We start from the raw sequence: 26,093 nt of genomic DNA, 5'->3' as shown, positions 1-26,093 counted from the left end.
AGACCTGGGACACCAGGTGGGTGCAATTCATTATCAGGTAGAACAGAAAACCATCAGGCTCCGGACCTCGTAGGGCAGGGGTTCCCAAACTCGGTCCTTGGGTTTTTTGCACTAGCACTACACAGCTGATTAAAATAATGAACTCATCTTCAAGCTTTAATAATGTCAATCAGCTGTGTAATGTTAGGGCAAAATCCAAAACGTGCACCCCTTGCGGTGCCAGGGACTTAGTTTGGGAAACGCTGGGGTCTCTTAAAAATAATTATGAAGTTGAAATAAACTATAAGATGGTGCAAAAGTCATGTAAGGAAAATATATAGAGAATTAATAACATTAGAGAGTACCCCTGCTCTGGGGTGTCCAATCAAATTGCATATTTTGGACCAATGGGTAAATAATCTGTTAATTGTATAGATACTCCTCTGAGAAGGCCAATGGTTCAAACTTCATGTCAAAAGTTCTTGGAGTTTTTACCCTTGTAGGATGGTCAACATTAGGGTGACTAAATCAATGGAGGCCAGAGAAAATAAGTGGTAATAAAAAATAAAAGAAATAAAAGAAAAATCAGGAAAATAGCATTGCGTCAGCTAGGCTGGATGCTGTGAGAGAATTAAGGCAAACTGACAGGCTCAACGTTGAACTCGTCATATTCCTTCTCGAATCAGGAGAACATAAAACAATACAAAGGTAAGATAGATTTTGAGACATGACATGTAGTATTTTCATATTTTAGTGTATGGTTTTCATATTAATGCGAAATTCCTGTTCTTTTTAGAAGATTTCTCACAAAAACAAGCGTACCACTGTGAAATGTCAACGGAGAACGGAGCAAACCACAAGCTTTTTTTATTTTCAAAGCAATTTACATTCAATTCAGTTCCTGTCACGTTAATTTGGCTTTTGTTACCCGTGGAAACAACTTTGCAGACCACCACAATATGTAAAATCCACAAAAGTCACTGTCGCAGCCTTATTCTAAAATGGATTAAATCGTTTCCCCCCCCACTCATCAATCTACGCACAATACCCCATAATGACAAAGCAAAAACTGTGTTTTGGACATTTTTGCGAATGTACACTACCGTTCAAAAGTCTGGGGTCACTTAGAAATGTACTTGTTTTTTGAAAGAAAAACTCGTTTTTTTGTCCATTAAAATAACATCAAATTGATCAGAAATACAGTGTAGACATTGTTAATGTTGTAAATGACTATTGTAGCTGGAAATGGCTGATTTTTAATGGAATATCTACATAGGCGTACAGAGGCCCATTATCAATTATGTTAGCACAGCTGAAAACTATTGTGCTGATTAAAGAAGCAATAAAACGGACCTTCTTTAGTCTAGTTGTGTATCTGGAGCATCAGCATTTGTGGGTTCGACTACAGGCTCAAAATGGCCAGAAACAAAGAACTTTCTTCTGAAACTCGTCAGTCTTATTCTTGTTCAGAGAAATTAAGGCTGTTCCATGCGAGAAATTGCCAAGAAACTGAAGATCTCATACAACGCTGTGTACTACTCCCTTCACAGAACAGCACAAACTGGCTCTAACCAGAATAGAAAGAGGAGTGGGAGGCCCCGGTGCACAACTGAGCAAGAGTACAAGTACATTAGAGTGTCTAGTTTGAGAAACAAATGCCTCGCAAGTCCTCAACTGGCAGCTTCATTAAATAGTATCCGCATAACACCAGTCTCAACGTCAACAGTGAAGAGGCGACTCCGGGATGCTGGCCTTCTAGGCAGAGTTCCTCTGTCCAGCGTCTGTGTTCTTTTGCCCACCTTAATCTTTTCTTTTTATTGGCCAGTCTGAGATATGTATTTTTCTTTGCAACTCTGCCTAGAAGGCCAGCATCCCGGGGTCACCTCAGCAGGTTGACGTGTTATGCTGTCACACTCCAATAAACACGACGAGACAGAGAACCGCAGTGTCTCAAATGGCACCCTATTCTCTATGGGCCCCGGTCAAAAGTAGTGCACTATCTAACATGCTTACTAGACCGGGCGCAACATGCGCATGTTGATTTTGTCCACCCACACCAGACGCGATCAGGACACGCAGGTTGAAATATCAAAACAAACTCTGAACTATATTAATTTGGGGACAGGCCGAAAAGCATTAACTTCTTTGGGATAGGGAGGCGCTGTTTTCACTTTGTAAAAAATCGTTCCCAAATTAAACTGCCTCGTACTCAATTCTTGCTCGTACAATATGCATATTATTATTACTATTGGATAGAAAACACTCTCAAGTTTCTAAAACCGTTTGAATTATATCTGTGAGTAAAACAGAACTCATTTTGCAGCAAACTTCCTGTCAGGAAGTGAAACATCTGAAGTCGAGGCTCTGTTCCAGGGCCTTCCTATTAATTTGCTTGAAATCTATGGATCTACATGCACTTCATACGCCTTCCACTAGATGTCAAGAGGCAGTGAGAGGTGGAATGGGGTGTCTAGCTTGATCTGAGGCCGAACAAGAGCTCTTGGAATGACGTGACCACTTTTTCCTTTGTTCAGCAAGGCGCGGGAAGGAACCCTGGATTGCGTTCTGAAAAGCTTTTGTTATAGACGGCTAATATCTCCGGCTTTGATTTTATTTGATAAATGTGATAATATCATCGTAAAGTATGTTTTTTCAATATAGTTTTATCAGATTATTGAAAGTTTAAATCGGGAGTTTTGGCTTTTTCCGTTCTCTGCGTTTGGTGATGATGGACAGCTTCGTGCCACTTGGCTAGCTTTGGTTGCTAATTCGACAGGAGAAAAGGACATTCTAAAACCAAACAACGATTGTTCTGGACAAAGGACCCCTTGTACAAGATTCTGATGGAAGCTCAGCAAAAGTAGGAACCATTTATGATGTTATTTCGTATTTCTGTTGAAAATGTTTAGTAATATTTTCCGCCCTGATTTTGAGCGCAGTCTCGCTATAACGTAAGCTGTATGTCGTACTAAAGTTATTTAAAAAAATCTAACACAGCGGTTGCATTAAGAACTAGTGTATCTTTCATTTGCTGTCCAACATGTATTTTTTAGTAAAGTTTATGATAAGTTATTTGGTCAGATTAGGTGAGTGTCAGAAATGTATCCGGACATTCTGGGAAAAAGTTGCTACGTTTTCACAATGTATAACCACGGATTTCAGCTCTAAATATGCACATTTTCGAACAAACCATATATGTATTGTGTAATATGATGTTATAGGACTGTCATCTGATGAAGATTGTGAAGGCTAGTGAATAAATATATCTTTTGCTGTTTTTTCGCTATCGCTACCTTTGCGTTGAATGAATGCGGTTGTGTGGTTGGCTATTGTAGTAAGCTAATATAATGCTATATTGTGTTTTCGCTGTAAAACACTTAAAAAATCTGAAATACTGGCTGGATTCACAAGATGTTTGTCTTTCATTTGCTGTACACCATGTATTTTTCATAAATGTTTTATGATGAGTATTTATGTATTTCACGTTGGTCTCTGTAATTGTTCTAGCTGCTTCGGTGCTATTTGTGATTGTAGCTGCAATGTAAAACTATGATTTATACCTGAAATATGCAACTTTTTTGAACAAAACATAGATTTATTGTATAACATGTTATAAGACTGTCATCTGATGAAGTTGTTTCTTGGTTAGTGACTAATTCTATCTCTATTTGGTCGGTTTTGTGCAAGCTACCTGTGCTGTGAAAGAAATGTCTGTGCTTTTTTGTATTTGGTGGTGAGCTAACATAAATATACGTGGTGTTTTCGCTGTAAAACATTTTAAAATATCGGACATGTTGGCTGGATTCATAAGATGTTTATCTTTCATTTGCTGTATTGGACTTGTTAATGTGTAAAAGTTAAATATTTCAAAAAAATATTTTTTGAATTTCACGCGCTGCCTTTTCAGTGGAATGTGGGGGGCTAGACAGGTTAAACATTTATGACCATTTTGCTAGCTAGCTTGCTGTTGCTAGCCAATTCATCCTGGGATATAAACATTGGGTTGTTATTATTACCTGAAACGCACAAGGTCCTCTACTCCGACAATTAATCCACAGACCAAAGGGTAAACAGGCCTCCTGAGTGGCACAGTGGTCTAAGGCACTCCATTGCAGTGCTAGCTGTGTCACAAGAGATCCTGGTTCGAGTCCAGGCTCTGTCGCAGCCGGCAGTGACCGGGAGACCCATGGGGCGGCGCACAATTGGCCCAGCTTCAAAGAATGGCAGGTGCACTTAGTTGACAACCTCTTAATAACCTTCTTCTGTCCCAGGAATAAAATAACATGCAATCTAAAGACGATTCATTTTTTAGAAAGAAACCAGTTGCTCTATGATTCCTTACGCCATCACCAAGGTTGCATACCAAATGGCACCCTATTTCCTATATAGTGCACTACTGTTGACCAGAGCCTTATGGGTCCTGGTAAAAAGTAGTGCACTACAAGGAAAGGGTGCATCCCAAAACAGAAAGTAAACCCCTTCCACACAGGGTAGTGAGTACCACACCCCTCCGTTTCCCGATGGTTAATAGATGGGTTAGGGGCTGAGGTTAGTGATGCTGCTACATCATGGAGAACCACTTACGTGCTTGTCTCACACGAGGTGCGAGATCTGAAAGTAAACATGCCAGGTTACACTTACAAACATCACATGTAGTATGACACAGGTATGAAACAAACAACATGCAAGACAAGATCATGGAATGACAAATGGATTTCCTATAAATACATTTTTGAGCCTATCACATCATCATAGATGTTAGGGGAAGAAGAAACCATAATATATAATGACAGAGTCATTACCACATCTTTACATGTGTTTACGGTAGCCAGGACCGGCCTAAATTGTTGACACCATAGGCATGGAAGAACGGGGAGAGTCATTCCACTGTGTATGGTCATTCACAAGCAAAATCATTAGATTGTAGGCTATATTATTCTAGGACCCTGAAAATATGAGCTCTCCTCAGCCTCTGGCTTGTTATTGTGTCAGAGAGCAGGTAGAGGTATAGCTGGTACTGTGCTGTGTATGCCCACTAAGTGAGAGGTGGGGGCTGGGCATAGCTACAGACCCTATAATTATACATGATGATTCTGTATGTAATTCTATGGGGGCTGGGTATGTGGTCCAATCAGTAGTCTAACAGACTAAAATAAAGTGTGTCTGCACTCTGTCACACGGGGGGGAAAATAGCTCTTTGTCGTCATGGTGACTGCTCATGGAAATGAAGCAGAACCAGGAGCAAGACAGCACAGGTTTCTATGGAGAACAATGAGAAGAGGTCAGGCTGGAGGAAGAGAGTAGCCACCACCAGGATGTTTCCCAAATGGCACCCTATTCACTAGTATCAGTACTATATTAGAATATTCAATAGGGGGCTAAAGCTCTGACCGACTCTCTTTGGGTCGGCCTCCTCTAGGGTATTGGGAGCAGAATAAAAATGGATGTTTTCCGAATCACGCCTATCAAAGCATTGAAAAAGACACCTACAGTGATGTTGTACTGTATAACACTGCCTGAAATATCTCCTGCGGGTTGGGGTTCCCTTACCATAGTCGGTGACTGATTTGGGGGCCCTCTGCTCTGTGATGCCGGGGTTGTTGCCACGCTTCTTGTTCTTTGACTTCCAGGCGTGGTAGACCTTCAGCCGGCGGTGGAACTCCTCTCGGCAGGCAGCCAGCAACTCAATGTCTGCAGGTGGAGAGAGAGAGAAAAAAAGAGAGGGAATGGGAGAGGCGAGAAAAAGAAAAGGGAGAGAGAGAAGAAAGGGAGGGAGAAATATGAGAGCAGGTACTGAAGTAAACCAGACAACTAGAACCACCCATGTGACAGACGGACGGGCGGACTGCCAATAGACGGACGGGTGGACTGCCAACAGATGGACGGGCGTACTGCCAACAGACGGTCGGACGGACTGCCAACAGACGGTCGGACGGACTGCCAACAGACGGTCGGACGGACTGCCAACAGACGGGCTGCCAACAGACGGTCGGACGGACTGCCAACAGACGGGCGGACGGACTGCCAACAGAGGGGCGGACGGACTGCCAACAGACGGACGGGCGGACTGCCAACAGACGGACGGGCGGACTGCCAACAGACGGACGGGCGGACTGCCAACAGACGGGCTGCCAACAGACGGACGGGCGGACTGCCAACAGACGGGCTGCCAACAGACAGACGGGCGGACTGCCAACAGACGGGCTGCCAACAGACAGACGGGCGGACTGCCAACAGACGGACGGACTGCCAACAGACGGACGGACTGCCAACAGACGGACTGCCAACAGACGGTCAGACGGACTGCCAACAGACGGACTGCCAACAGACGGTCGGGCGGACTGCCAACAGACGGACGGGCGGACTGCCAACAGACGGTCGGGCGGACTGCCAACAGACGGACGGGCGGACTGCCAACAGACGGACGGGCGGACTGCCAACAGACGGTCGGACGGACTGCCAACAGACGGTCGGACGGACTGCCAACAGACGGTCGGACGGACTGCCAACAGACGGTCGGACGGACTGCCAACAGACGGTCGGACGGACTGCCAACAGACGGTCGGACGGACTGCCAACAGACGGTCGGACGGACTGCCAACAGACGGTCGGGCGGACTGCCAACAGACGGACGGGCGGACTGCCAACAGACGGTCGGACGGACTGCCAACAGACGGTCGGACGGACTGCCAACAGACGGTCGGACGGACTGCCAACAGACGGTCGGACGGACTGCCAACGGACGGTCGGAACAGACTGCCAACGGACGGTCGGAACAGACTGCCAACGGACGGTCGGAACAGACTGCCAACAGACAGACGGTCGGAACAGACTGCCAACAGACAGACGGTCGGAACAGACTGCCAACAGACAGACGGTCGGAACAGACTGCCAACAGACAGACGGTCGGAACAGACTGCCAACAGACAGACGGTCGGAACAGACTGCCAACAGACAGACGGTCGGAACAGACTGCCAACAGACAGACGGTCGGAACAGACTGCCAACAGACAGACGGTCGGAACAGACTGCCAACAGACAGACGGTCAGAACAGACTGCCAACAGACAGACGGTCAGAACAGACTGCCAACAGACAGACGGTCGGACTGCCAACAGACAGACGGTCGGACTGCCAACAGACAGACGGTCGGACTGCCAACAGACAGACGGTCGGACTGCCAACAGACAGACGGTCGGACTGCCAACAGACAGACGGTCGGACTGCCAACAGACAGACGGTCGGACTGCCAACAGACAGACGGTCGGACTGCCAACAGACAGACGGTCGGACTGCCAACAGACAGACGGTCGGACTGCCAACAGACAGACGGTCGGACTGCAAACAGACAGACGGTCGGACTGCAAACAGACAGACGGTCGGACTGCAAACAGACAGACGGTCGGACTGCCAACGGACGGTCGGACGGACTGCCAACGGACGGTCGTACGGACTGCCAACGGACGGTCGGAACAGACTGCCAACGGACGGTCGGAACAGACTGCCAACGGACGGACGGTCGGACTGCCAACAGACGGACGGGCGGACTGCCAACAGACGGACGGGCGGACTGCCAACAGACGGACGGGCGGACTGCCAACAGACGGACGGGCGGACTGCCAACAGACGGACGGGCGGACTGCCAACAGACGGACGGGCGGACTGCCAACAGACGGTCGGGCGGACTGCCAACAGACGGTCGGGCGGACTGCCAACAGACGGTCGGGCGGACTGCCAACAGACGGTCGGGCGGACTGCCAACAGACAGACGGACGGACTGCCAACAGACAGATGGATGGATGGAGGACTACCAACAGACATACTACTCGAAGATTTTCATTAATTTAATAACAATTTAAAAGTCATAAAAGAAGAAAGACGAGACAGCATTATCAGTTTCATTGTCAATCTATGTCTTCATGAAATTCTAAAACAATTGCTGCGAGGATTAAAATGCATTTAAGTTGTCAATCAGCATACCGGCTGAAATATGGTGTGAAATTAGATGGTTAATACCTGCTAAGTGCCTTGCTAAAGTTGAGTGCACAAATATGGCTTCCTACCCTCCAGATAAATTAGTAATTTCACTGTCAAAATGTCTTCCTGTAATGTGCATACTACTTAACATCAGCATGCCTGATCGTTTCGAAGGAAAACGGAGATGTTTTACTTTCAATACAGATGGGTCTGCAGCCCCAGATACCTATTGTTGGGCATATTTGACACATATGACACAGAGCTTGGGGAGCTGCCAATCTACGTCCCAAATGAAACCCTATTCCTTACATAGTGCACTACGTTTGAACACTGGTACCATACTGTTCTACCAAATGATAGAAGAATTTGATCAACATGTAAAACGATGTGATCAAATAATAAGGTGGGTATTAATAAATAAACATAGAGCAAGTAAAAGCTGTAAAATCATAGCTCACTTTTAACCCTAAGCAAAACAGGCTCAGAGAACTGACAGTTCAATATTACATGAGGTTCGTTAAGAGCAATATCACAGCAAAATGTCAGAGTCAAGTTTCTTAATGATTTTCAACCACATGTTTGGCATGGCTGACTTTCTTACCACAGGATGTGTTGATGGCGTCCCTCAGCTCGGCGTATTTCCACTTGCTGAGCTCGTACTTCTTGGTGCCAGCAGCAGCAGCTTTGGTAGCCTGAACCTGTGGGCCTCTGGCAACACAGACACATCCAGGACAGTGGGGTTACAACCAGCACAGTGGGGTTACAACCAGGACAGTGGGGTTAGAACCAGCACAGTGGGGTTAGAACCAGGACAGTGGGGTTACAACCAGGACAGTGGGGTTACAACCAGCACAGTGGGGTTACAACCAGCACAGTGGGGTTACAACCAGCACAGTGGGGTTAGAACCAGCACAGTGGGGTTAGAACCAGCACAGTGGGGTTAGAACCAGCACAGTGGGGTTACAACCAGCACATTGGGGTTACAACCAGCACAGTGGGGTTACAACCAGCACAGTGGGGTTAGAACCAGCACAGTGGGGTTAGAACCAGCACAGTGGGGTTACAACCAGCACATTGGGGTTACAACCAGCACAGTGGGGTTACAACCAGCACAGTGGGGTTACAACCAGCACAGTGGGGTTACAACCAGGACAGTGGGGTTACAACCAGCACAGTGGGGTTACAACCAGGACAGTGGGGTTACAACCAGCACAGTGGGGTTACAACCAGCACAGTGGGGTTACAACCAGCACAGTGGGGTTACAACCAGGACAGTGGGGTTACAACCAGCACAGTGGGGTTACAACCAGCACAGTGGGGTTACAGCCAGCACAGTGGGGTTACAACCAGCACAGTGGGGTTACAACCAGCACAGTGGGGTTACAACCAGCACAGTGGGGTTACAACCAGCACAGTGGGGTTACAACCAGCACAGTGGGGTTACAACCAGCACAGTGGGGTTACAACCAGCACAGTGGGGTTACAACCAGCACAGTGGGGTTACAACCAGCACAGTGGGGTTAGAACCAACACAGTGGGGTTACAACCAGCACAGTGGGGTTAGAACCAACACAGTGGGGTTACAACCAGCACAGTGGGGTTAGAACCAACACAGTGGGGTTACAACCAGCACAGTGGGGTTAGAACCAACACAGTGGGGTTACAACCAACACAGTGGGGTTACAACCAGCACAGTGGGGTTAGAACCAACACAGTGGGGTTACAACCAGCACAGTGGGGTTACAACCAGCACAGTGGGGTTAGAACCAACACAGTGGGGTTACAACCAACACAGTGGGGTTACAACCAGCACAGTGGGGTTACAACCAGCACAGTGGGGTTAGAACCAACACAGTGGGGTTACAACCAGCACAGTGGGGTTACAACCAGGACAGTGGGGTTACAACCCAAACAAGAGCAGTATACAGTGGCGGCTCCGGGGTGAAGTTTTCCCTGGGTACAGATTTAGGTGGTCACTAGCTGGCACAGCCACAAAGCCATTAAACCTAACCACACTACACACTCTTATGCCTAACACTAACTTTAAATTAGGATAAAAAAAAGTAAATGTTTTTTAGACAATAAAGACAATTTTGACTTTGCAGCTGGCCTATCTAGCAAAAACCACTCAGTTCTGCCTCCATGGCAAGATTCATGACAATAAACGTCAAACTGCAACTATAAGTAGAAAAAACGCAAAACTGACTTAAGATCATTTCACCCTACTCCACAGTAGAGCCAAATTGACACGATCCACAAGGAAAGAGATTTCAAAGGTCATCATTTGGGAGCAGGCTGATAAGGGGGATAATGTGGAGTTGGTCAGCTGCACTGTACAAGAGAAATTCAACAACCCCACAGCAGCAACACAACCTATTCAAAACCCAACTCGGAGCAGGTTTCTGTAGCGTGAGGCAGCTTGTTGGTCATGGAACTGCTCCAGTGCTGCATTATTTTGACCGGCCATTGTAAGGGAGGGTCTCCCAGACGAAGATTAAAGACTTAACCTCTCTCCAGGAAACTGATCCTATGTGTACTTCTCCTCTCCAGCTGTTTGTTGCTGGTCTGTTCTGCCGTCACCTCCACCACAGTGCTGCTGACTGCTGACAGGGCTGATTAAGTCCTGGCTGGGATGTGCCACTTTTAGAACACTGACTCTGGATCTGAGGCTGGAGTTAGGGGGTGGGCCCTGGGCCACCTGAGGCCATCCACACCATAATCCTATTGACTGACTGAGCAATTGAGCCTCTCCACCCAGGGGAGCTGGCCTCGCACACTTGGAGCAGTTGGTGGCTGTTCCATTAACCTTGGGCTAGAGGGCCGGTCACCTTCTGCCACCACTTCCTGTGGCCGGTGGCCATGTGTCACTATGAGGAGTAGAGGCAGGCGGCTTGAGCCAATTAGTACATAGACAAAGTGACAGTAGTGCCTGCTGGGTGTGGCCTCCGGGTCAAACGTCACTCATTCAGTCATTCTGATGGCGCGAGGCTGGCCCCATGGCATCAGCTAATGGGGATCCAATAAAGAACAGCTGCTCTACTACAGTGTGAAACTAGTGGGCCAGGAATCAGGACAAGGCTGACTTATATAATGTGTGACTAACTATAATAGAACCAACATATGACAAGGTCCCATTGTAGACTGAGTCTCGCCATTATTTACTTACCTCTATTTGAAATAAAAGCTAGCTAAAAGTAAGTTATTGTCTGAGATCTAACAACTTAAAAAGACAGTCTGATTTGAAAACCAATCATTAATTTGCATGGTGGGGAGCCCCACCCCATTGTGTAGGAATTCTCAACAATGATTAATGGTTAATTGTGTGGAATTATGCAGAATTACCCCTAATTAAGGCGATGAATCCCTATTAAGACGATTAGTATTTATTCACACATCATATACTTCTGTTGATCATGCCGTTTCTATCCATTGAGTTTAAAGTGATTGTGAAGATTTTCTGAGATGTCATTCATGAAACTTAAAGTAAGGATCTCTACCCACCTAGACAGAAGCTCAGACATTTCCTTGGCCATTTCCTCCCTAAAAGGACATGATGAGCCCAGCACAATAACAGTTAGAACCACGGAGACACTTTCAATACCATCCAACTGTCACACGTGTACAATGATTGCAGTTCTAAGACGGCACACAGAGGAAGACGACGTGTAGAGAGTGTGTGTGCATGTGCAGACAACAGGATAACACACTCTTCTCCCTAACAAGAACGCGGATGCTTTACAGGTGGCGTGACACACAGAGGCTGATCTGTCAGTGTGTGTGTGTCTATGTAATCGTGTCTGTGTAGTGTGTGTGTGATCTTTTCAGCATGAGGCTGTAAAAACAGCCCAGAGCTCAGAATGTGAACCTCCTTCCTGCTGTTCTGAGGAGGAAGATGTTACATAATTATAAGAGCTTCTCTTCCTGATTGGGACACTCGCAGGTGACGCACATTGAGCCAACGTGCACATTCTAATATCTACACTCTGCCTAGATCCTCTGGAATTGTCCTTCATAGCGATTTCTTATTACCTGACGAGAGAGCACATTTCCGAGAAATTGATCAAGGGCTTAAAAAAAAGCGAAATGGACAGAAACAGAGAAAGTAACCATACGGCAAATCCATTAGGACCCTTCAAAACACCACTTCAGAGAGTGTCATACAGGTGAGTGCACAGCAGAATGTATCTGATTCACAATGTGACACATCCATTAAACACATGTTAGTGAGTTGGTTCGGTTTAGGGGCTGTGGAGGTCTAGTTACCAGATGCTAGTTTCGGTGCTACTGTGTACAGTAGAATAGATGAGTAATATCAAGATAATGGCCAGTGTAGTCAGCTTAGCCGTTGCTTTTCCACAATGCATTCTTTTCAGCCTCAATATTAAACAAATACAAACAAAAGCATGCATCAAAAACGATATAAAGTGTGATATTCTATGTGTACCACTACTGAATAAAAAGTGCCAGAGTGCTGAAGGTGTGTTTAAACATAGTGAAGGAGGTGTTTAAAAGGAACCTACATGGACATGCTCTTCAGCTTTTGAGATCCACCAGCTCCCCTGCAACAAGAGAATGGTGAGGATTACAATGCTCTGACACTATACACAATACAGGAGACAATCAGGAACTGGAAGAAAAGGTCATTCCCTTTCCTCTCTTACTTTGATTTGTTAAAGGATAGATCATTCCTCTCTGACATTAATTAGAAAATAAAGGAAAATGATTGACAGTCAAAGTGATTCAGTCATGTCTGAGAATCTAATTCTGAGGTAAAATTCCTTGTACATGTAAATAAAGGTGATTCTGATTCGGAAGTTGAATTATGAGATTGTTTAAATATCATAATTAGCCTATCATCGATCAATGGCTGTGCTTGCTTGATAGAGTTAAGGTTGGTTGGTTGACTTAAAAGATTGCTACAGTATGCAGTGTAGTTATGGTTCAGTGGTCAGGGGGTGGTCAGGTTTAGGTTGGACTGGAGGGATTAAAGGGTTGAATCGTGGTGTCTTACGTAGCTCTCTCTGGGGAGGATGGACCACCTGAGGTGCCGTTACTGGGAGAAGAGAAGAGAAGAGATTGGTTAAGCGGGCCTACTGACGCTCAGAGATGAAAAATATATTTCCGTCTCTCCAAAGTCCACATCAAGCCCCATCTCTGCTTTACATCAGAGGGGTAGAGACAGTGTATGGAGGTATGTTAGTGAGCTGTTACCTGCGCAGGCCTGCGTCATTCTGGGTGTCCTCTGGGATGAGTTCAGCCTCACTCTGGGCGATCCTCATGGCCAGCTCCCTGTCGCGCCTCTCCTGCTCCAGGATGTTCTGACGCGCCGCCGCCTCCTCCCGCTCAGCCTCCAGCTGAACATCCATCTCTGCCTGCAGAGAGACGGCATGTTTGAATATATGCGCGCACGCACACACACACACACACACACACACGCGCGCACACACACAAATCCGCAAAACACACACACAAATCCCACACACACACACACACACACACACACACACACACACACACACACACACACACACACACACACACACACACACACACACACACACACACACACACACACACACACACACACACACACACACACACACACACACACACACACACACACACACACACACACACACACATCCGCAAATCACAGACAATCCCAATACTACTGTGAGTGGTTCTTTACTCCCCATAATAAGGGATGCAGGGCAACTGGGGGTTTGGACGGACCCAGTAATATGATTGGATTGTCCTGCCTGCACCATGTCCACTCATAAGTCATTCATAAGTCATTCATAAGTCATTTTCTGCCCAGCCCCAGCCAGACTCATGAAGGGTACCAGAAACAGGGAAAAGCTGTCAGATCAAAAGCCTTGAGATATAACATAGGCCTAACATTTTCCAGTGCTCTCAAAATAGCAGCCCATCCCTGCAGGTTCGGTGTGTCTCCAGGTTCAGAAAATTGGGTGATACTCCGTTTGGCACCTTCTTCAGTCCCTTTGGCAGCTTCCTCACACTCACACTCTCTTTGGGTCACCCACAGTAACACAAAGGACAAGAATAGGAGAAATATAAGCACCTGTGTGTCTCTCTGCGTTTCCTGCTCTCTCTCTAAGCCCAACATTCTCTCTCTGTCGGTCTCTGTCGGTCTCGCAATTTCAATTCAAGGAGCTTTATTGGCATGGTTTACATTACCAAAGCAAGTGAAATGGATAAACAAAAGTGAAATAAACAATAAAGTGAGCAGTAAATATTACACCCATACCAGTTCCAAAAGAATAAAGACATTTCAAATGACATATTATGTCTATATACAAATAGTTAAAGTACAAAAGGGAAAATAAATAAACAAATATGGGTTGTATTTACAATGGTGTTTGTTCTTCACTGGTTGCCCTTTTCTTGTGGCAACAGGTCACAAATCTTGCTGCTGTGATGGCACGCGGTAGTATTTCACCCAGTAGATATGGGAGTTTATCAAAATTCGATTTGTTTTTCGAATTCTTTGTGGGTCTGTGTAATCTGAGGGAAATATGTATCTCTAATAGTCATACATTGGGCAGGAGGTTAGGAAGTGCAGCTCAGTTTCCACCTCATTTTGTGGGCAGTGTGCACATATAGTCTGTCTTCTCCTGAGAGCCAGGTCTGCCTACGGCGGCCTTTCTCAATAGCAAGGCTATGCTCACTGAGTCTGTACATAGTCAAAGCTTTCCTTAATTGTGTGTCAGTCACAGTGGTCAGGTATTCCGCCAATGTGTACTCTTTGTTAAGGGCCGAATATCATTCTAGTTTACACTGTTTTTTTGTAAATTCTTTCTAATGTGTCAAGTAATTATCTTTTTGTTTTCTCATGATTTGGTTGGGTCTAATTGTGTTGCTGTCCTTTGTGTTTGTTAACAGAGCCCCAGGACCAGCTTGCTTGGGGGACTCTTCTCCAGGTTCATCTCTCTGTAGGTGATAGCTTGTTATGGAAGGTTTGGGAATCGCTTCCTTTTTGTTGGTTGTAGAATTTAACGTCTCTTTTCTGGATCTCTGTCTCTCCCTGTCTCTGTGTGTGTGTCTCTCTCTCTCTCCATCTGTGTGTGTGTGTGTGTCTCTCTCTCTCTTTCTGTGTCTCTCTCAATTCAATTCAATAGCCTTTATTGCCATGGTAAGTTAAATGACTTAGATTGTCAAAATACACATATAACAACAATGGTGGGTGGGACCAACAGCAATATGACATCAATAATAATAGTAGTAGTGGAACTGGTATCACCATTAACAGCAACATTAATGAGAATAATACATTAAACAATAGTGAGTCTCAAAAGCAAAAACAAAACGGGAAATATTATTGACATTACACTGGCCGTCTCTCGGGTTGTGGCAGGGGGACATTTTGGGAAAGAAAGATTATCTTAGGTCTGAGTATTTGTCCCAGTGTAATAGGAAATGCAGTTCTGTCTCTACCTCTCCCCTGGAGCAGAGTGAGCACAGCCTGTCCTCTCTGGGCAGCCAGGTTTGCCTGTGACGACCAGTCTCTATAGCCAGACTGTGCTCACTGAGTCTGTACATAGAAAACTGAGGAAAACACTGACTATCAGTCACAGTGATCAGATAGTCTGCCACCATGTACTGTCTGTTTACAGCCAAATAGCATTGAAGTTGACTTAGATTTTTTGTGGTGTCTTTCCAATTGGTGATATTTTTCTTTTTGCTTTGTGATGATTTGGTTGGGCCAGATTTTCTGAGTGCTGTCCTGAGGCTCTATGGGGATGGTTTGGGTTAGTGAACTGAGCCTTAGAACCAGTTGACTGAGGGGACTCTTCTCTTGTTTCAACTCTTGACATTGTAGGGCTGTGTTATGAAATGTTTTGTTTTTAGATGGTTGTAAAATTTGATGGCCCTTTTTCCTATTCGATTAAGGAGGGGGTATTACCCCCATTCTTTCTTTGCACTTGCAATACAGTCTTGCAAAACTTTGCATGCAGTATTTCGAATGGATGTTTGTCCTATTTGGTAAATGCATTATTTCATACAACGGAACATTTTGAGCCAGATTCTAAGTTCCTTTTAATGTCATAGAATGCTCTTCATGCTTTGTCTCTCAGCTCGTTCACAGCCATGTGTTGCTGATAGTTAGTCCTAGATACTTGTCGTTTTTGAAGTGTTCTATTAAAACTGTGTCCAGACCTCTTTTGGAATATCATTATATTTGTTTTCTTCAGGTTAACTGTCAGAGCACAGATCTGTTAGAACTAGTGCTGCTGCTGTAACCGCTCCTTAGTGGGAGACAGCAGCACCAGGTCATCTGCGTATAGCAGTCTCTCTGTGTGTGTGTGTGTGTGTGTGTGTGTGTGTGTGTGTGTGTGTGTGTGTGTGTGTGTGTGTGTGTGTGTGTGTGTGTGTGTGTGTGTCTCTCTCTCTCATATAGATGTGGAGAAGGAGACTGTGTGAGACAGGGCCTGATTAGACACCTTACACATGCACTAATGAGCCTTTCTTCTGCCTGTGGGTCCCTCAGCGAGCATTCGCTGTAGTCTGCTGGAGCTGGCCACCATCCAGGGGCTCAATTGAGAAAGCAGTCTACTAACACCTCAGAGTTAGGGAACAAGCAGTCTACTAACACCTCAGAGTTAGGGAGCAGGGGCAGTATTGAAAAGAAGATCTCACTTTTTTTAAATTGAGTTCATAGAACAACCTACGAAACTCATTTTGGAAGAAAAGTTCCCTTGAAGGCATTTGTGGATAAGAAAAACTAATATGAACATTGGAGAAAAAACATCACTCTGAAGTTAGAGGAAGTTTGATGTCGTTTCTTCCTCCCAAAACTCAAACATCTGCAGTGCATGTCATGAATATTTACACCAACGCGTGCACAGAAGCCCAATATGATGGTGAATCTAAAGAGTAAAAAGTCTGTTTGAAAAGCACCAAGCCTGCCCTGGGCTCAGGGTGGGCACAAGGCAAGACACTTTGATCTTAGGGAGCAGCTTTCAGCATTAAACGCCTGTAGCTGATCTGGGGTCAGATCTCTGGAGGTTATCGGAGCTTTCCCTCTCCAATTGGACAACATAGGGAGCCAGACAAACAGTATATTACCCTCAGATGTCTTATCTCCACAGAACTGGAGTGACTGGGAGTATGGTCGGTCGGCCAGTGAGAGTGAGAGAGATGGAGCGAGACAGAGACAGACAGAGAGAGATAAAGAGATGGCAGCGAGAGAAGAGATGGCGAGAGAGAGAAAAAGAAAGAGATGGCAAGAGAGAGAAAGAGATGGAGAGGCCGGTGGTGGGGAAAGAACAACACAGATGTTTGACTGAGCTCTCCTGCCAGAGAACATTGAGAAGTAGAGCAGGGGAAGTGGAGCATTGTACTAAAGCCAGATTGTTAACTCCTTACGCCCTGCGGCAGACACTGACCAGGAGAAACCAACAGCGGAAGAAGAAAACTGTCACTAACCTGAAGCTTTCTCTCCTCTTCCTCTCTCTGTTTCCGCTCCTCTTCTTCGTGTTTCCGCTTCAGCTCCATCTCCGCTTTCCTGAGGAAGAGTAAGAAAGGCTATTAATGTCTGGTGTCACTGCAATATAAAGATCCTAACCAATACTGTACCATAAGTAATGGAAAGAGCTTCTACTGTACAGCCGCTCCTCAGTAATAGTCAAGGCCAATCAATACTTTATCCATCCTACTACAGACTTGAGGGAAAACCAGTTTTACCAACGGCCCCCAAAAATAACTATCCATCCAGTTAGGACACTGCTACAGATCTGCAGTAAACAGTCGCATCAATTCATTGGCCCAAATCAATCATCCCTACAGTAATATGCTAGAGGTCTCGCTGCGCTTCACAGTGTTATATGGGTTTTGACTGACAGCCGTTCTGAACTTGAGCACAGCTCGCGACAACAAGTTGCCACCATCACTCCCCTTAATTGGGCAATTTTCTTGTTGTCTGAGTGAGGGAAATTTTGTCAATTAAGATGACTTGATGTAATTTGAAAGATGTGACGTTGAGGATTATAATAAGTATTGCTTTGATGTCGTACAAGCAAGCCAGACACCTGTGAGTCCAAATGTGCACTCCACATTTCTAAATCATATAGCCATGTCATATACAGTGTCAATGTTTACGATCACTATGTTTGATGTACAGTTACCAGTTGACATGTCGTCATATCCTGGGTTGTTCTGAACAAAATGAGCCTGTTTATTTATTCTGAAGAAAATTTGCCGGACCTGAATCCACTTATGAGTCCTTTCTATGCCACCAACATGATGACCTGTTTCTCTGAACTGCCCAGTGAAAGCCTAACACTTTATTACTTAGCTTGTCATATTGGCAATAGAACAAGCTTTCAAATTATGCCCACCTGACCCAGATTGATTTATAATAGACTGTTTTTGGATTGCATACACAACAGTAATTGTGTGATGATTGGGATGCAGGGTTGTGCTCCAAACTAAATAACTACAAGTGTGCTGGCTCTAGTTCCTCAACGGCACAGCTAGGAGAGCTCAATAAGTACCTGATCGTTGAAGACTGAGTCATAGGAAATAGCTTAGGAACTGTGTACACTTTGGATAGGTGTGTGGCCACACCAGTTAGTCCTCTCACTTAAACCGCTGTAATTATTTTTCATCTTATGCTGAAACTGCCCCGCAATTTCCAGGAACAGTCATGTTACTGAATGCATCCAGAGTATTTTCACATTTCTTTATCAACAAATGTGGAGAAAAGCACAGTAAATGTAAACTGTACATAAAACCATAATGTTTGGATTCAGTCTTGTGTCAGGTGAAATGTTGTGTTCTAACCTTTGGTCTAATCAGTTCCCCATTATCTCTAAACTGTTCCCTTTCAATTGCTACCATGGCTAAGCATATGCTTTTCATATTTATTTAGTAAAGAAAATTTAATTTAGCCCTATCCATATAGGTCAATTCCCACGAGTGTAAATTATTAAATTAGGAGCTAGTGACTTGTAATGGATAATGGACCATCGGTTGGTCTTACAGGTTTTACATACACCAATAAAAGAGGGTCAGGACACGAGGCATGACTAATGTGTCGGAGCACCTCGGCTCTCTCTCTTCATCTCCCCAACTCACAGACGCCTGTCCTCTTTGTCCTGCTTGCGGCGCTGCTCCTCCTCCTCCCTCCTCTTCTTCTCTCTCGCCATCTCCTCCTGGATCTTCTTCAGTCGCTCCTTCTCCTCCTCCTCTTTCTTCTTGTTCTGCATGGCCGTCAGCAGCTCCTCTGACCTGGTGACCAGGGCCTGGTACTCATGGTCCATGTCAATGCGGGTCATTGCTGTGGTCTGAGGGGAGAGGAGAGTAGAATCCCTTAAAAAAGGCTGCAGCCAAAACCCCGGGCTGGCTTCATTAATTCAATAAAGACTAAGCAAAGACGAACAGTTCATTTATTTCATATTTATTTTGTATTTCATTCGTTATATGTGTCAAGCCCCTAAATCAAACACAAACAAATGCATGTTGTATATAATTAGGCACGCCTCTCCATTCTTTTGAGTGAAATTGCACAAACTCCAAACATACGTTGGGCTAGCACCTCACTCTGGAGCCAGCATCCTTCCTGGCTCGGTCGAAGTGGCTATTAAAGGGTCTAATTAGCCCCTACACACTCAATAATTTGGGACAATTGTGCATATGGAAGTGGCTTGCGTGAATGTACTGTAAATAGAGAGCCAAGGGGCGAGGGGAAGGGACTGGTTTGGGATTCAGCAAGTGTCTACTTGCGGCAAACAGAAATACAAACAAATGCCTTCATGGAACATAAAGACACACGCCGCCTCACCTTATTGGTCTTGATGGTCCAGGAAGTTCCTATTTCTGTTTGCTGCCATCTCCTAACCTGAGCACTCACACATTCATCCCAATCAGAACCCCACATTTGTGACTGCTGAGCATCACCCTACATTTGTGATCTACAGAGCTTCCACACAGACAGTGGCATAGGATCGAATTAGAGGCAAATGTGTTACAGCAACACACTCTTCTGCTGATGAATATTCATATGCATCTGAGGTCAAATGAACCTTTTATCAGAATGCCTTATTCTGAGTCTGATGTGTTCTAACATCTCCCCAGGACAAGGTGCACGATCTGTTTTCAGAACACAAACAAACAGACGTTCAATTACATTTTGTCTACCATATCAGACTCTGAACTCACACTTAGCAAGCACTTAACGGTAGCTTGTGTGGCTTAGTCGGTAGTGAATGGCTTTGCAACGCTATGGTTATTGGATCAATTTCCGCTGGGGACACCCATAAGAAAATGTATGCACTCACCGTTGTAAGACGCTTTGGATAAAAGTGTCTGCTAAATGGCATATGACAAGTATTTCTTATGTAGCACATCTGACTCTGAACTCACACTTAGTTCCAACTTAAAGGCCCGCTACTCTTCGCTCTCTAAAAGGCCCGCTACTCTCCGCTCTCTAAAAGGCCCGCTACTCTCCGCTCTCTAAAAGGCCCGCTACTCTCCGCTCTCTAAAAGGCCCGCTACTCTCCGCTCTCTAAAAGGCCCGCTACTCTCCGCTCTCTAAAAGGCCCGCTACTCTCCGCTCTCTAAAAGGCCCGCTACTCTCCGCTCTCTAAAAGGCCCGCTACTCTCCGCTCTCTAAAAGGCCCGCTACTCTCCGCTCTCTAAAAGGCCCGCTACTCTCCGCTCTCTAAAAGGCCCGCTACTCTCCGCTCTCTAAAAGGCCCGCTACTCTCCGCTCTCTAAAAGGCCCGCTACTCTCCGCTCTCTAAAAGGCCCGCTACTCTCCGCTCTCTAAAAGGCCCGCTACTCTCCGCTCTCTAAAAGGCCCGCTACTCTCCGCTCTCTAAAAGGCCCGCTACTCTCCGCTCTCTAAAAGGCCCGCTACTCTCCGCTCAAAAGGCCCGCTACCTCTAGGCCCGCTCTCTAAAAGGCCCGCTACTCTCCGCTCTCTAAAAGGCCCGCTACTCTCCGCTCTCTAAAAGGCCCGCTACTCTCCGCTCTCTAAAAGGCCCGCTACTCTCCGCTCTCTAAAAGGCCCGCTACTCTCCGCTCTCTAAAAGGCCCGCTACTCTCCGCTCTCTAAAAGGCCCGCTACTCTCCGCTCTCTAAAAGGCCCGCTACTCTCCGCTCTCTAAAAGGCCCGCTACTCTCCGCTCTCTAAAAGGCCCGCTACTCTCCGCTCTCTAAAAGGCCCGCTACTCTCCGCTCTCTAAAAGGCCCGCTACTCTCCGCTCTCTAAAGGCCCGCTACTCTCCGCTCTCTAAAAGGCCCGCTACTCTCCGCTCTCTAAAAGGCCCGCTACTCTCCGCTCTCTAAAAGGCCCGCTACTCTCCGCTCTCTAAAGGCCCGCTACTCTCCGCTCTCTAAAAGGCCCGCTACTCTCCGCTCTCTAAAGGCCCGCTACTCTCCACTCTCTAAAGGCCCTCTACTCCCTATAATAGTGTCACCTTTAAAGGCTAGCAAATAAGTTGTATGCAAAATAACTAAATGTTTACCTGGCTTTTTTATAGATAATTAATAGGCTACTAGCATAAGCAGGGCCATAAAAATGCAAAAGGTAATATACACGGCGCTCCGAGACAAGATGCATATCATCTCAAAATGCAGAACATAACCTGTGGACTAAGGCATCCTATTAAATCCAGCCGCCATCCACAACGATTAAAAATCTCCTAGCTTCTAAATAAGCCACAATGCCATCGGGTAGAGAGAGAGGGCCAGATCCAGATATACAGTACCACTGCCAAAACATCATCAGGTTCGGTAAATAAATGACAAACCCTGAATCTTGAGAGAAAATTTGAAAAATCACTCAAGGGAGTCAAAGCGACCCTCATTTAAAATGCTTAGTACCCCAGAGGTTCCCCAAAATCCATAGTTTGACTAAACCAGACGTAATTACACACCATCTGGCTGGCTGAAGCCTCCTATTAGGTAAAGATTCCCTCCATCAACCATCACTAAATATTTCACCCTGGGATAAATTCAACATTGTTTTCTGAATGTCAATACGCCAGTGTGCGTGTAGAATCCTCTCAATGTCAAAGACATAAGATGTGTCTCAAACAGCACCCTATTCCCCATATAATGCACTACTTTTAACCAGGGCCCATCAAAAGAAGTGCACTATAATAGGGCGCCACTTGGGACACATCTCGTGTCTGACATTGAGCGGATTCTACACACACTGGCGTATTGACATTTTAGAAAACAATGTTGAATTTGGAAAACTAATGAATTATTAAATATGGAGGGGAGAAGAGAGCACGACATGTCATCGCCCATGTCATACACTTTGATTCTACACACATGCTGGCGTATTGACATTCAGAAAACAATGTTGAACGTGGAGAAATAATGAAATAAAATGTTTCACCAAACTATCTTGACGAAATATACTTTTTGTACTCATAGAAGTCAGGCAAGAGGAAAAAAGGGATTGTATAGAAGTTTGATTTAGGAGCATAGAACTAGGAGAGGTTGCAGAATGGAAGGCTGGCAGTATTCTCACACCTTGATTTTGAGCATGGTTGTGTTGATGGCATCGTCCAGCCCCTGAATCTGCATGCTCATCTCCTGCTTCCCCTCCTTCAGGCCGGCGATCACCTCGTTGAACTTATCCATCCTGTTCTTCAGGTTACGCACCTTCACCAGCCCATCGATCCTGTACCCCAACACACGCACACACACACACTTAGTCACTTGGGTTTAAACTTGAAACATTACAGAGACACATGATACCCCTCTCCCATTGCCCACAAGGCTCTGTTGTTTATCACTACAGATCTCCTGGAGCTTTACAGAGGTAATAAGACAGAGTCATGCGGTATACCAGCCGGTACCAATGAGACTGTCTCCGTGGCGATGCAGCCATGATGTGCTAAGCAGCCTGGCACCGCTGAGCTGTGAAAGTGCTGTATAACGAGAAGGGAGGGAGGGAGAGGAGGGATAAGAGGACACCTACCGTGGCTTGTGCTTCCTCCTGCACAGCCACATGCGCACCGTCTTCTGCATCTTGATGCAGGCACTGGCACGGTACAGTATCTTATTCCTCACTGTGGGAGAGAGAGAGACCGAGAGACAATGAGACTGACAGCCCAGACACTCACAGACTTGCAGGGACTGGCACAGTAACTCCACAGCCGTGGTGGTAATTCACACAGAGAGAGCAGACGGTATGGAAATGTTGCCTCAGTGAGTGTCTGTGACCCAAATGGCACCCTATTTCCTATACAGTGCACTACTTCAAAAGTGCATAGTGAAAGGAGTGCACTATGTCGGGAATAGGATACCATTAGGGACACAGGCCCTCTAAGATTGGAGGTGTATACTGGGCAGGTAATAGATCATATCTGGAGGGTAACAGGCCGAGGTGAACTGTCTGCCAACAGGGCACACAGCACACTAGAGTAATGGAGGAAAAAGCTATATCTTGGTTCAGGATGAAGAGGTTCACAATGACTGATTTCAGAGTTTAATGAGGCAGTCTGAATATATCAGAGGATATCTCCACACAAAACAGATGGCCAGAGCCAGTTAGTTAGCGTTTTATGATCAGAATTGGATCGGGGCAATTAGTGCCATCACTTTAAACTATTTGTCTTCTAGAACATGACAGGGCTCGTGTTCACAAAGAATCTCAGGGTAGGAGTGCTGATCTAGGATCAGGTCCCCCCTGTCTATATAATTTATTCATTATGACCTAAATGGGAAAACTGACACTAGATCAGCAATCCTACTCAGACGCTTTGTGAATACGGGCCCTGGTGTATAATGATGTGGAAGGTAGCAGGATGTTACTCACGTTTGATGACAGAGAGGGAACACCACTGGACCTTCTTCCAGCGGCTGCAGATGAGCCACTGGTTGACCTTCTTCACCAGCTCCGCCAGGTGGTCTGGGTCCGACTTCATGATCTGATCAAACTCCTTAAACTGAGGGGAGGATGGATGGAGAAAGAAGGGATGAAAGAGTGATGGAGAAATTAGAGAAAATAATGAGGAGAGGGACCAAAGAGAAGGATGAAGAGAGTAGAATGGATGAATGGAGAAATGAGAGAGGGATGGAGAGTTGAGATACAGGAATGGAGAGAGAGATGAGAGAAAATGGAGGGATGAGAGAGGAGAATGGGGAGAGAGATGAGAGAGAGAGGTGAGAGAAGAGAGGAGGGATGAGAGAGAAGGATGGAGAGAGAGAGAACATAGAGCAGCCATAGACACTAAAACAGCCATCAGTATGCTGATGTTCCCTCAGGGAAGGTGAAAACGGAGATTACAATAACAGCAGCAAAGTACCTGTCTTGTCGTGGTCAACAGAGGATAGTATATTCATGTATTCATAAGCACAAAACTACTCAGCTACAAAATCAAAGTTACACCTGCGCCACACAGCGATCACCTCTGACATAGTCCAATTAAGCCACAACAGACATGTTTATAATAGGCCTCCAAACCGCACATTTAACATAATTGAATAACTTATCTGTTACATAAATGAATACCCCATGTGTTAGCTCTACATGGTTTATTATCTAAATCCCTTTCCCCTGCAGAGCTCCCCTCGCTCGCAGCCAGATGCGGATTCCTTTGAAGTCCATTCAGTCAGGGGAACATTGTGATGCTGAGAGCCAATGCAGAGCAACAGAGCATAACAGAGATATATTTCATGAAGGTATCACCTTCCCAGGTCTGAAGAACACTCTGGTCAGCCCAAACTTGTAATCATTCTCGTTGAGTCCCAGCGCTTTGAATAAAGCCTGCAGCACAAACAAACATGTCATTGTCAATATATGTCATATGAACATGACAAACTGGCTTTGTAGTGTATTGGATGGTAGAGTGATAAGAGGATGAGCCCAGAGCAGGGCCAGTGTGTGTGAGTGAGTGGTCCATGGGGCACTGACCTTGCAGAAGAGTCTTGGGTCCAGGCGAGTCAGCTTGGCAGGCATGTACTGCTTGTACATGTTGTAGAGCTCATGGAATGGCGCTCTGGAGGGGAAGCCTCCCTGCATCAGGTCCAGCACGGACACCATTCCTACAGACACACTTTAGTGAACTAGTCACAAAAATATATACAGGTAGGAGCAGATCATCCTACTATATTAAAGCAGGTCGAATGCTGCAACACATTTTGACCAATCGGGTCTTCCCCAGGAAGCGTTAGTCTACCTGCCGTTAAGGGGCCTTTTGTCAACTGACTTTCTCTCACATGGAGACAGACCGGGTCATCCCAGTCCAAAGAGACAACTCAATAATGTATTTTCTGCACAGCCAGTGGTCAACTTGAAGACACATTTCTCTATGACTGTTTATGCACGACTACTTCCCCTGTTTCTTCCAAATACATCAAACTAACTTCTGCTGACTCGTCCACCCCCCACCCAATATAGTTGATGCATAATTTGATCTTAAGCTCAGAGAGATGGAGCAACACAGTCTCTCCATGTCTCTGAGCCACACACTCATGAGTGTAGATGAAAAATGCAGGCATCTCCAAGGATACAGAAGAAAAGCGAGTCAAATTTAATATGCTAATTGAACAGGAGAATGGGAAATTAAATTAGCATCGCAGCCTTTAGTTTGAAGGTCTGAGAAAGAGAAATGTTCAGAAAACAGTCAAGAAGAACAGCAAGCAGATACTCAGATGCTATACAGTATCTCTCCTCCGACTGTAATTGTGTGCCAATTTGTGGAGAGAAAAGAGCTGTGAGTTCTCAGTAAATGTATGTAAATCACTCTGGTCATTTTGCATTTGATCGTTTTTGTTCCGCAGCGACAAGATCGTTTTGTAATAACTGCAGTATTGGCGTGGGCAGATTAAAACCCCACATCTCAACAGTAATTTCTCCCTGTGTCGCTGTGTGTAATTAATTTATAAACATATTAATAATTTACTGGATTAGCATTTTCCAGACACTCAAAGCGCTTTGCATAGTAAGGTGGTGAAACCTGACCTTATCCACCACCAATGTAGAGCGACAGTGTATCCCAAATTACACCCTTTACCCTTTATAAAAAACAAAATGGAATTAAAATAATTTAACCGACATTGGTCAATTAGTTGTTTAACAAACAAAAATGTTGGTTAATGCTTAGCTCTGGTCAAAGGTAGTGCTGAGCATTAACCAACATTTTTGTTTGTTAA

The 26,093-nt window shown here is 45.5% G+C and overlaps 1 protein-coding gene across 5 annotated transcripts in view; it reads right to left on the bottom strand.

Annotated features, from left to right (window-relative positions):
* LOC139556177 (unconventional myosin-VI-like) overlaps positions 1-26,093 on the bottom strand; it is a 124,054-nt gene that overhangs the window by 4,838 nt on the left and 93,123 nt on the right. For 3 of the 5 annotated variants that reach the window (XM_071369768.1, XM_071369767.1, XM_071369769.1), the window contains exons 21-34: positions 24,853-24,983; positions 24,628-24,705; positions 23,755-23,884; positions 22,915-23,005; positions 22,464-22,614; positions 19,053-19,261; positions 17,403-17,481; positions 13,167-13,327; positions 12,967-13,008; positions 12,476-12,514; positions 11,457-11,495; positions 8,557-8,663; positions 5,530-5,670; positions 4,564-4,590 (exon numbers count right to left, since the gene is read on the bottom strand). In XM_071369768.1, the coding sequence (XP_071225869.1) occupies positions 4,564-4,590; positions 5,530-5,670; positions 8,557-8,663; positions 11,457-11,495; positions 12,476-12,514; positions 12,967-13,008; positions 13,167-13,327; positions 17,403-17,481; positions 19,053-19,261; positions 22,464-22,614; positions 22,915-23,005; positions 23,755-23,884; positions 24,628-24,705; positions 24,853-24,983 (1,425 nt within the window). The remainder of the gene's footprint in view (positions 1-4,563; positions 4,591-5,529; positions 5,671-8,556; positions 8,664-11,456; positions 11,496-12,475; positions 12,515-12,966; positions 13,009-13,166; positions 13,328-17,402; positions 17,482-19,052; positions 19,262-22,463; positions 22,615-22,914; positions 23,006-23,754; positions 23,885-24,627; positions 24,706-24,852; positions 24,984-26,093) is intronic. The other 2 variants (XM_071369771.1, XM_071369772.1) reach the window with 2 other exon arrangements.

Source organism: Salvelinus alpinus, chromosome 27, assembly GCF_045679555.1.
Source record: "Salvelinus alpinus chromosome 27, SLU_Salpinus.1, whole genome shotgun sequence".
Classification (NCBI taxonomy): Eukaryota; Metazoa; Chordata; class Actinopteri; order Salmoniformes; family Salmonidae; genus Salvelinus; species Salvelinus alpinus.
This window is presented reverse-complemented; position numbering and strand designations above follow the sequence as displayed.